The sequence below is a fragment of the Aplysia californica genome, unplaced genomic scaffold (genome assembly GCF_000002075.1).
Source record: "Aplysia californica isolate F4 #8 unplaced genomic scaffold, AplCal3.0 scaffold00146, whole genome shotgun sequence".
Lineage (NCBI taxonomy): Eukaryota > Metazoa > Mollusca > Gastropoda > Aplysiida > Aplysiidae > Aplysia > Aplysia californica.
This window is the reverse complement of record NW_004797416.1, coordinates 761,921-773,571: the sequence shown is the minus strand read 5'-3', so window position 1 is coordinate 773,571 and position 11,651 is coordinate 761,921. Positions and strand designations below refer to the sequence as shown.

The 11,651-nt window shown below is 40.5% G+C and overlaps 1 protein-coding gene across 1 annotated transcript in view; it reads right to left on the bottom strand.

Annotated features, from left to right (window-relative positions):
• Positions 1-11,651, bottom strand: part of LOC101848198 (CCR4-NOT transcription complex subunit 2) — a gene marked incomplete in the record, with an annotated part of 25,127 nt that continues 13,476 nt past the window's right edge. The window contains 6 exon segments of the mRNA XM_005097101.3: positions 1-1,174; positions 3,551-3,651; positions 7,521-7,570; positions 9,016-9,077; positions 9,827-9,983; positions 10,720-10,825. Of these exon segments, the coding sequence (XP_005097158.2) occupies positions 943-1,174; positions 3,551-3,651; positions 7,521-7,570; positions 9,016-9,077; positions 9,827-9,983; positions 10,720-10,825 (708 nt within the window).

Sequence of the window (11,651 nt, the reverse complement as noted above, 5' to 3'; positions counted from 1 at the left end):
CACGCTCCGTATAAACACACGCTAAAGCCCCCCCCCCGAGCACTGTGCGTTTAGGTGGAGACTACTGTACCTTGATGATATCGGTTTATGAAGAGCAAAAGTCAGCTCACTCATGATCACTTGTACCTACTGTCACATGTATACCCTGTAACAAAACCTAAAAATCTATCATAATAATATTCACACAGCAGTACGACTTTCTTGGCCTGGGGCTGTGAGGTGACAGAAAGGTGTGCCCATACTTAAAACTGTGACATTTGCTATTTAAAATAACATCTCACACTACCCGAAGCAAAATCCTCGACATGTCTACGCATCCACAGTGCTGCTTTCACTTTCATGTAAAATATTTTGCCACTCTATGAAGACGAACAATATCAAGCATACAGCGGAGGGCAAAAAATACAATCCCATTTCACAGCAATATAAACTGGCTCCAAACCTATCAAGTTTTAAACACAACCACAGTGAAATGAAAGAGCACACAAGTCTTTTCACAGGAAACCCACCAGCTTGCTGTAGATCCAGTAATCAAATCAGCTACACAATGGGCTGCATATTACCACACAGCTCCATATCACCTTGGGCGTGGCATTGGCCGAGAGTAAAGAACAGAACAATTACGGTCTTTGATCAATCCACTGAATCTCAGAGAGGGTAATTCTCTGTACCCAACCATGTCATTTCTTCCGTATCCACAACAGTTTTGACCTCTCCACTCTTACCCCATCTCGCATGTCCTGACTTTCTGATGACTATCCACTCTTTCATACACCTGTGAAACAAAAACGTGACTTTCATTTTCAGAGCATTTACTTCCTCAGCTCACCACGAATATCTGGCGATATTTCTGGAACATCAGCAGACATCAGCTTGACTATTCCACACACGTGACAGTAGACTCTGAAGACTGGAAATTGCCCCCCCCCCCCCAACCCCACCTTAGTGTCCCACACTCCCCATCTGGTTGAAGCTGTAGCTGGGAATCACTGGCCGCTCTTCCAGTTTGTCATACTCCAGGTGGAACTCTTTCGCATTCCTCCGCCAGTTGTTGGCGTCAAAGAATATGTAGGTCCCCCTCTCTGATGTGGATGTCTTTCCAAAGACTTCGTACTGTGGTGCTCGTGTCAGCCAGACCCGCTCTTCCTTGTGGTACCTCCAATCCCTGCTATACCTGAAAGAAAGTCAGATTACACCATTACCCATGATAGACAGTACCAACAGGCACAAGGGTATAAACAGTGGATTCCACATAAACTGAATACATTTAATTTGAAAACAGTGGTCAACACACAAAATAAGGAAAATCTGCAACGTTTCTTTTCTTCTTCGTCTTCGTAGGTAAACTATTGATTAGTCTAAATGCTCTAATTTCTAAACCAAAAAGAATTTAGTTTAATGTCATTTAAACCTTTACTTGCAACCCTCAAGTAATGCAAATCATCAAGTGTCACTTGCTTCGAGATAGCGAAACAGATACGAGACCTGGGAACGCACATGTGATGATTGCAGGCTAAAAAGAGGCACTGGTTTTGCCTATGTTTATCACACACATCAATAGGCCTAGACAATGAGTATAGATCTAGGCCTAGAAAGTGATGCAAGGTGATGCAAGGATAGCGAGTGTACATCTATCGGGCAACCTTCAGTTTATCATGGTTTATTGTCTCTGCAAAGTTACGGGTGTTTCGGTACCTTAGACCCCCAGCCAAAAAAAATTGGAATAGATAGAAGAACAAAACAAATGAAATAGGTTTCAACGCGAATTATTTCTAATTTCAAATCCAACATTTTACACATGTATTTCAATATTTAATATGCCTGTTATTTTGGTTTCATTTCAGCACTATTTATCGATTAAACCCTATAATGTTGGATACTAAAATGTTAAACATGAACTCCTTTACATATTCATCGCTGTGCACATGAATACATTCATTCCTTGAGTAACCCTTGATATTGTCCATCTGAACCTCATATGTTTATTGTAGTACAGGAAACTGGAGCTGTTTTTCTCAAAATTAGGCTTTACATCTTGTACAAAATCTAGTACAGTAGTAAAGCTGTAAATTTTCGACAGGTAAAGGGGAGGGGCAAATATATAAGCATAGACTTATGATTGGATAAAAAGTGAAAATGGCAACTATGCACTGTGATAAGTCATCAAGGTTAACACATTACACCCTAAGGGTCTGGACAGGAAGGAACCCACCTCCCGTGAATACAAGCCTTTAAAAAACACATTTTAAAAATACTAAACAATTTCTAAAAATCCTGAAAAAATAATAGTTAAAATGAAAAATGAATGTAGTTTCAGAAAAATATAACTTTATGAATGCGCGAACTGTTGGAAAAGTTCTAAGTTTAGTTCAATCTGGGTGTCCGACCCGTCACTCTCACTCTCAGCCTCGCAGTCGGGCCCTAGATCTAAATTCTAGATTTTCTACGTCTGATCAATCGGAATCGCCCCTAACTCGTGCTACAACGTTTTCATCAAAATCTGAGTCATCTGATTTGTCATACGCTTGTTTTTGCTCAAATCCATCGTTATTTCCTTTTTCGAACCCAATTGTGTCGCTTTTCGACAAGTCGAGACACCTTTGAAGTGTCGGTAATGCGATCGCACTTTGTTCGGCTCTAATACTAAAACTACTAGCCCGAAAAATTTCATTTCGGTATCAAACGAAACAAGAAACTTTTTGCAATAACTATGCAAATCAAAATCTCAGCCCCAGAGTCTCGTCAAGGCGAGACTTCGTTTCTAAAGAAGCTAGATCGGCGCAGGCGGTTCCGAGCGAGTCAGGGTTGAGCGCGTAAGGGAATTCTCGGGCGGCCCCGGGCGACTTAAGGTGTAATGCGTTAACTAGTCTTTGCTCGCCATATGTCATAAACTCACCCAGGGTCAAGTCGGTTCATTTTAGAGTGGACGGAGACCATTTTACAGATTGTGAGCCTTAACATGGGTCACCATAGATTCTTTCCTGTGTTCGTCGGCTAAGATCGCGGTTCATGTAAGATCCCGCATTTTCCTTGCTCACGAGCACCGCGATCTTAGGCAGAGACAACTGTATATCCTTAAAACTATTCAAATTATCCATAAAATTAGAAAATCAGCTTCTCTGGCACTGAATTTTCTACCATAAATTCAAAATTTAAAATTTTGAACAAATGGGACCTTCCTCCAAGTGCACACAGACACACATTCATGATGTAAGGCAAAACAGACAAAAAGAAGCCGCAAATTGATCATCATGACAATTAAACACAGAAGAAGCAATCTCCCCCCCCCCACCCCCCCTCAGGGCAAAGAAACACCTGTCCTTTACATAACACAGTAACCCAAAGAAAAATCTCACTGTAAACTAAAAAGCAGAGATGATCTGTTCTACAACAGACAAGAGTTTTTCATAGTATAAATCGAGACACATATCACTACATGCCAAAGAGCACCCGATCTATTAAAAAACAACAAAAAACAACTCCCAGTCCTCAAATAAAAAACAAAACAAAACAAAACAACAAAAACCCATCATCAAATCATCAGACTTACAATTCCGCAGCAGCAGCAAGTTGTAAGACATCACCACCGTTCATGTAGAACAAGTAGAAGAGCAGATCCTCACTGTAACGGTTCAGCTTGATGGGAGCCAGCTGGAGGGGAAGACAGTGGGACAAACGGTAATGCGCAGTAGTTCATATGAAACGTTCAGGTGCAATTCAATATAAATTATACAACACGGTGGTCTTGCTGATGCTTCAGTGGATCCGACACACGGAGTAAAGTAAAGTTGTTCCCGCATCCAATCCGGACATTGGGGACTGCCTTGTTAGTGAGACCACTTCCTCGGCCTTCGGCATATTGTGGTAGGGTGGCCAGTTCCTTTCCATGCCATCTTTACTTCCCCAACTCGAAGTCAGGTACCCATTACAGGTGGGCAGGAGGGGGCGAAAACAATCAGTGTTTCAACTGAGGCTCGAACCAGGACTTGATATGTGGAGTAAAAATTCTAATCTATGTAATGTTATCTAACCCTTTCCTGTTCAACCCAGCCAATAAAAGGTGCAGCCATAGATGCCTTAAGTTTAAATCCAACCAAAAGTGGCTGGAGAACAGTAATCTTGTTTTTATTTCTAGTGAGGAATGTGTGGTGGTGTCAGTAATTGGAAGTTTCTTTCACTTCCACTGAGCATCTGGATACCTAGAGGTGTCATCTCTAGCACAGAGGTTGACATGTAATGACCACCCATTGCTTTCGGTCAGTAACTACCATCATGCACTCGGTCACATTTAGGACATTCCATGCCTTGGCGTTGTTGGTCTACATTGCTTGTGGTCCACCCTTGACCTCTGTGTCCCATTGAGCACAAGAGAATGTGAACAGCAAGAGATTGCCAAGTGTACAGTAAGTAAAATAAATGGGTCGCCCTTGTTAACAAAGAATGCAAACAGGAAGAAAAAGCAGGACCTCTGAAATTAACTTCCATCTCCAACAGAACTGAAGCAAGAGGATACTAAACCTCCAAAATTCTCCAAACATTCCAAGTGCAAGAAAGCATCATTGGGGACTCCTGTTAGAGAAAACTGCACTACAGCGCCAAGCATGGTATCAACTGAGTTGTTGTTGTTAGCGATCCAGTAGCATCTGAGCGTTAACTCTTCTGCATGATGCCATTCGGTAATAGCTGCATGTCTGTTCTAATTGCTGTCTTGAGGAGTAGAGGCAATTAGATGTGTGGGGTAGCTTGGGAAGAAAACATCCCCTTAAATCATTTAGTTTTCTACAGAAGAACAGATGATGTTCCACTGTCTCTGAGGGGTAGTCACATAGTGGGCAGGCAGCAGACTGCTTTACTCCAATTCGGTTGAGATGTTGCTTGAGGGGTACATGTTGTGTTCTAAGTTGGAAGATTATGGATTGATCTCCCCTCCTCAACTCATTGATTGGATCTTTGACCAGTGGTTTATTCATGTGGCCATACATCCTCCTTCCTGTGTGGCCCAATCATTCATCCACTCTTCCTTGAGGTTTCACTTGATCATTTGGCAGCAGGTGGTGTAATTCGTAGGAATTTCCGGCTGAGGGAGGCTAGCTCCTTTCTTTGCCAGAGCATCAGCTCTTTCATTTCCCGGTATCCCAGTGTGGGCAGGAATCCATTGTAGGACTACTCTGACGTGGTGCCTACTTATCAAATTATGTAGACTCCAAATCAAGTGCAATATATCTTTGTTCACATCAGTCCCACTCACAAGTGTCTCTAGTGTTGAAAGGCTGTCTGTAAAGATAACGATGTCTGTGGTAGCAAGTGGGTTATTATAAACAAGTAGTTGATGTAGTTTGCTGTGTTGGTGATAGCCTGTTGTTTGGCAATGAAATTGGAGCAGAAGGACCCGCTGGAATTGAAGACTTCTTTTTTTTATCCCACTGGGCAAGTTGATCACTGACCCATTTCCAGCGTTGATTGTTGCCTTAAAGGCAGATCCATCAGTATATGAGTAGATCCATGTTGGTGGATAGGAATCAATTGTTTCAAGGGCAGAATGTTTTAGTGCTACAGTATATGTGTTTTTATTGCTCTTGTCCAAAAGTGTTTTCCTAACTTCTGGCTTTGCTATGGTGAAATGTGGTGGGAGAGTTGAGGGAACTCTTTCCAGAGGTTCTCGTCTTTCAGGGAGGTGATGTTTTTCTTGGAGATCGAAAACAGTGTCAAGTACAGAATTTGTATATTTTAGTCTTTGATTAGGTTTCCACTTGTCAACAAGGATTCTATTAGGGTGGTTATTTTCTAGCCTTTTAGATCTTTCATATACTTCTAAAGCTGCCCATTTTCTTCGAGTTTCTAATGGCTCAATGGACTGACGTAGTTCTTCAATCCTCTTACCTGTGTTGTTTTGGTCAGCATAGCCCCAAAGAGGGGAGTGTCCATTAAGGTCACCAGCTATGACCGTCTTCTTAAAGATAATACTGTTATATGAAATTCAGAGTGTTACTTGGGGGACAATAGATGTTATAAAGTATGAACTTGCTGTTGCCATACCACAGGGTGACCTTATGTGCGTCTGTGGGGTGCCAATTAAGGAGCTCTACTTCACCCTGGATGTCATTTCTGATATAGGTTATAATCCCTTGGCAACCTTCACATTTACATGGATAAGGGGTATACCCAGTGATGTTTATGTCACAGGATGAATGGAGAGTTTCCTGTTATAGAGCAATGTGGACTTTCCTTTCATACAAACTTTCCCCAATTGTGCTTTCTTCTTGTCCAAGCCACAGACATTTGCTTGAAGAATATTGAAGTCTATAAGCTTCTCTTTTCCGTTACCAGTTGTAGGGGGTGTTTTCTTCTTGTTTTTCCATTTTCTCTGCTTTTTGATTTTCTTTTTCTTCCAATAACCATCCACCAGGCCAGCCTGGTTGCCCACTAAGACCTGTAGGAGACCTTGATTACCGAGGTGGCGTCTCAGCTCGTATGGTATTTTATCATTTGTGAGTAGCATCTAAAACTGGTGGTTCTGCGATTTTCCTTCCATCCCGGGGTAGGATATAAAGCAGTGGCTGTAGGTGCAATGCCACAAACAAAAACCCCACTCCATCACAGAGAAATTGTAAGAAAAATGAATGGGTATGTTGGTGTCTGTTGTATAATATTGAGAAGTTGTTTGAGGAAATAAAGAAGAGAAAGACGCTATTAAGAGCATAGTTGCTGTGTGTTGCTGAAATACAAAAATTATAATATAATAATAATAATACTAATAGTAATAATAATACCAATTGGAAGTAAGATCCCCCCCCCCCCCCCTCAAAGAGCAACCAAGTCCTCTCATCCGAGAGATGGGGGCAGGGGAAGGCATGGCAGATCCCAGAGGGTTAATGTTGTCAACAAGCAAGACGCAAATGGTCTCTGCACCTTCTCCGCAGTCATAGGGCTCTCCGATAAGTGCATGCTTAATACATGTATGTAGCTGGGTATTCCCTACGTAAAGTCACATCCAGTACAGTGCTGACAATGAACCCCTGCGTTCCACCCTACCAATACCCGTCCCAACTCCAGGTCAAAGAAAGGTTGTCGATGGAGAGAGGAGAAAAGAAAAGTTAATAAATGTAATAAAGTAAAACAATAAAAACAATAATTAGAAAGAGTTAGATACATAGTAAAGTAATATGTCTGTTTTCGGGGTCACCCCTTGACCCGTTAGCTTACTTTTTTTCTTTTCCTATTCGAAGAGTACTAATCCCCCCCACCACGAAGAGGTGGGTCTATTTGGGGGGGGTATCAACTGAGTTGACACTGCACAATTATGTTCTGCTTGTGTCGAAAAGACGCCCACAGCCATACTGACATAGATGGAGTAGAGTGGAGAACAGCAAGACAGATAAAAATAACACTAGTCCGGAGAGATCAATACAACTTAAATAATTTAGGATTGAGGTGAGCTGCTTTGATTGTCAATGCTAAACAACATCCAAGCAGACATACAGAGATATGGGTACTTGATAAAAGAGGGAGAAAACACTTACCTTATCTCGGATGAACATGTTGGTCAAATACTCGGCTGGCACGTGATAATCTGAAAAGAAGGGCCCAGAAAACTCGTCATACAACACAAGAGAAAGGCAGCTTTGTTTCATAATAGTCTCTCTCACATAATGACTAGAGCTACCAAAGGATCAGTTATCAGTGCACATCTAGCAGCTTGTGTGACCTTACTGTAATTACTAGGAGGACATAAACAAAAACCAAACACAGAAATCCGTTCACAACCCCCCCCCCCCCCCCCCCAACATATTTTAAGACAACTCAAGTTCATAGTTCTGGCAAAACCTTTGAGTACTCACAAAGAAATTTTACGGTATTTGATTTTATTTCATAATTAATGAACTCCACAAAATCTAAAATTGCTTACAAACATTTGACTTCAGTTTGCTTACTTTTCACTGACAGGTCAACAAACCTGTTATAAATTACTTGATCTCTTTAAGGCAAAAATGAACAAAAAGTTCCAGGGGGGATAAGATACATGGTTGGCACAAGAACCTCAAAACCATATAATCACTGGAATGTAAACTTTGAAAATAGAGAGTACAAGGCTCTAAATGAGCAGGTAAACCATCTTTTTTCACTACATATACTTTTTTATGAGCCCCAATTCTAAAATATTTCTCTTGTTTTAGTAAGAGTCTTATAGCCCTTGCAACAAAAGGTCATATAAATGTCAAAGATTAGAGGTGTTACTAGAGCGTAAAAAACACAATTAAGAAGGAGGAGAGACAAGGACGATAGATGTTTGATAGGAAAGAAGAAGTAATTCATATAAGAGCACCAAATATTTCTCTGACATAATGTTGTTGGTACTGTACATTCATTTAACTGATTCAAAGATAAAAATTCAGGTAAGGCACTGCATATGACAAAATTCACTGCCTGCATCAGTCTCCTGTGCAACTCAAGGTGCACCAGCGGTGGAATTTTAGTTGTGTATTTAATGGTACAGCAAGACCAACGCTGATTGTATTTTGTAAAAAAATGCAGATGTGCATCTTTCTTCTTTTATTACTTGACTATGACTACCTGCCCAGATTCAAGATTTCTAATGGTAAAAAATAATATTTCTCAGTCAGTTTAACACAGAATTTGGAGAGATCTTTCTAGCCGTTTTAAAATACACAATCATTTATTCAAACGTATGAAATTAAAAACAGGACAAATTGGGTACTCTACAAACACTTGCCCAGAGCAAAAACCAAGACAAAGAAAATAACTATTCCACACAGAATAAATCTCAAGACATTGTGAGCTTTTTGTACATCAGTGTAATGGTTTGCAGTGTTTGATGGGGAAAAAGTTGCATTGTTTCAAAAGTTGACAAAAATGCCAACTTCTTCACCAACACTGACAAAGTTACCTCAGGGCTAATTAGCTCCTGACCCTGAGCCGGGGAGCTGAGCCACGCCACCTAAAAGTCACAGAATTGGTCGAAAAATGAAGTCATGAACAGCATTTAGAAAAACTTGCCTATATCTTGAGGACGGCACGCAGACTCAGCAAAAGGCGACTGGAACATGCTGTAGAGATTCCTGAAATGAGGAAACATCAACAGTCATTGACAGGACGACAAGTGACATTCTGTGGTGGAGACATGAGGGAGAGGTGAAGAGACTTGGGAGGAAACTAGGTGTGAGACACATGGACGGATGAAGAAAGCAAAAAACACAAAGAGAAAAACATGTGAATGATATGGGAAAAGACAGGGGAGAGAAACATTTCCCACAGGTGAAAGACAAGATGTAAAATGCACACACAAGTAGGAAAAACATTGAAAGAAACATGCGAGAGATGGGCAAGAGCAGTTTTGTTTGTTTCAGTAAAGAGAAGCATACCGCCACAATAATGGTCATTTAGTGCTGGGAAAAAGTAAGACAGACAGACAGACAGACAGAGACAACAGAGGGAAAGTGGGTGAGAAGAGAAAAGAAACGCAAGGGAGAGATATAGGGGAGAAAGGTGAGAAATACAAGGGAAGGAGAGGAGAGAGACATGACAGATAAAGAAAAGTGAGAGGCACAAGGAGAGACAGGGGAAGAAACACAAAGGGTAAGATGAAGGTGAGAAATGCAATAGAAAGATAGGAGAGAGACTGGAGAAAAATACAATAGAGAAAGAGGGAGAGAGAGAGGAGAGAGAGACTGCGGGAGTGACAAACATACATGAGAAAACTTGGGGAGAGAAAGAAGAGAGGTAAAGGAGACGGATGAAAGGCACTGGGAGACCCTGGTCCAGAGACAGCAGGAGGACAGTGGAGAGAGTGTGATAGAGCAGAACTCACTCGGGGGAATTAAGGTTGAGGCCCAGAGTGGTCAGGTCTATGCCAGGCGCTAATGCCACCATGTTCGCATCTTGTTCTGCTGCTCGGATGAAAGACAGAAGCCCCACGATGCCAAACTGATCCATGACCATGCCAGACGGTATGTTGGATATCGTGCCTACAGAAAGACAAACATTAACCTTGTGAACGCCAAAACCAGGCTTTGGCCAGAGAGAAAAAAAACTACCCACCCAATCAAGACTGGCTCTGAGATAATCCTACAGACGAGATCGCCAGCCACAGGGGAGTACAGACCCTCATGGACGGTTGAACAAATTAAGAAAACGAAAACACTCGATTAAAAGTCTGCATGGTAGAAACATTCATTTATGAAAACAAATACAATTTTCATTAAAGAAAAGAAAAAAAAAAACCGCGTCTTGACTAACGACTAAATCATTTTTGAGGAAAAAAAAAAACAACTTAAAAATTTTCCTGGCAACATGACAGTGAGTGTGGACAAGTGTGCAAAAATATATACCCAAAACCAAATAACTATTCCATTTGCGTGGGCACATGGGAATGTGAAAAAAGTTGATGAATGAGAGACATTTTGTATAAATGTAGTTTCGTTGCTGAAGAGTAGATATAATAAGATTCTTGACACGTCACTCATGCAATGTACGGCACCAAATTCCCTTTTGTATAAGACTAAAGAGTCAATTCGATCCTCTTTTAATTCTTACTTTTAGTAAGAGTTTTACGGCACTTGCAATACAATAAGCCTTTTGATTTTACATCTGAGCTAGGGCCGTACAAACATTTCAACAACAATGGGTAACTCTTCCATCATCTTAGACAAGGCACCTATAATTCCTTGTTACCAGTTATTCTCTTCAGGTTTGGGTACATACCATCAGGATGTGTCTGTATTCCTCTCTTTGCCTGCAACATTGGCTTTCCATCTCCTTTGACTCCATCTTTGTTGTTTAACTGATCACCCCCAACAGCACCGTTACCCTGTACATTGTGCAAGACATTTGGAAAGAAAAAAATAATCTGTCAGACCAGTTTTATACCACAAAGACTCAAACAATACAGCCACAATGTCAACAGTTTTAGCCTAAATTTACATCACAACAATTTCTGGGAGAAAAAAGGCCACTGCCTTCACTGACGTCTATTTTAGTCAATTTCCTAGAACACATAACCAACCCATCAGACCGAGCCATTTGGGAACCACAAAGACCGAAATCTACACTTCTGAAAAGATTTCTATAAACATACTAAACTCAAAACAGAAAGAAATGTTGACATCCACATAAAGGATGTGTGTGTGTGTGTGTGTGTGTGTGTGTGTGTGTGTGTGTGTGTGTGTGTGCATGTGTGTGTTTGTGTATGTATGCATGTAGGCCTACGTATGTATCTATCTATCTATCCATCTCTATCTCTATGTATCTATCTCTCTCCAGTGATCTATATCTGTCAATCTCCATCTATTTATTTATATCGATTTATTTATATTTTTAATCTATACTATATCTTTATATCTTTATCTATTTATTCATATTCCATCAATCTATATCTCCATGACATCTCTGTCTATCTATCTATATTTCCGTCTATCTATCTATATTTCTGTCTATCAATCTATATTTCTGTCTATCAATCCATATCTCTGTCTATCTATCTATATTTCTGTCTGTGTATCTATCTATCTATCTATCTATCTATATATCTATCTATGTATGTATGTATGTATGTATGTATGTATGTATGTATGTATCTATCTATCTATCTATCTATCTATCTATCTATCTATCTATCTATCTATCTATCTATCTAT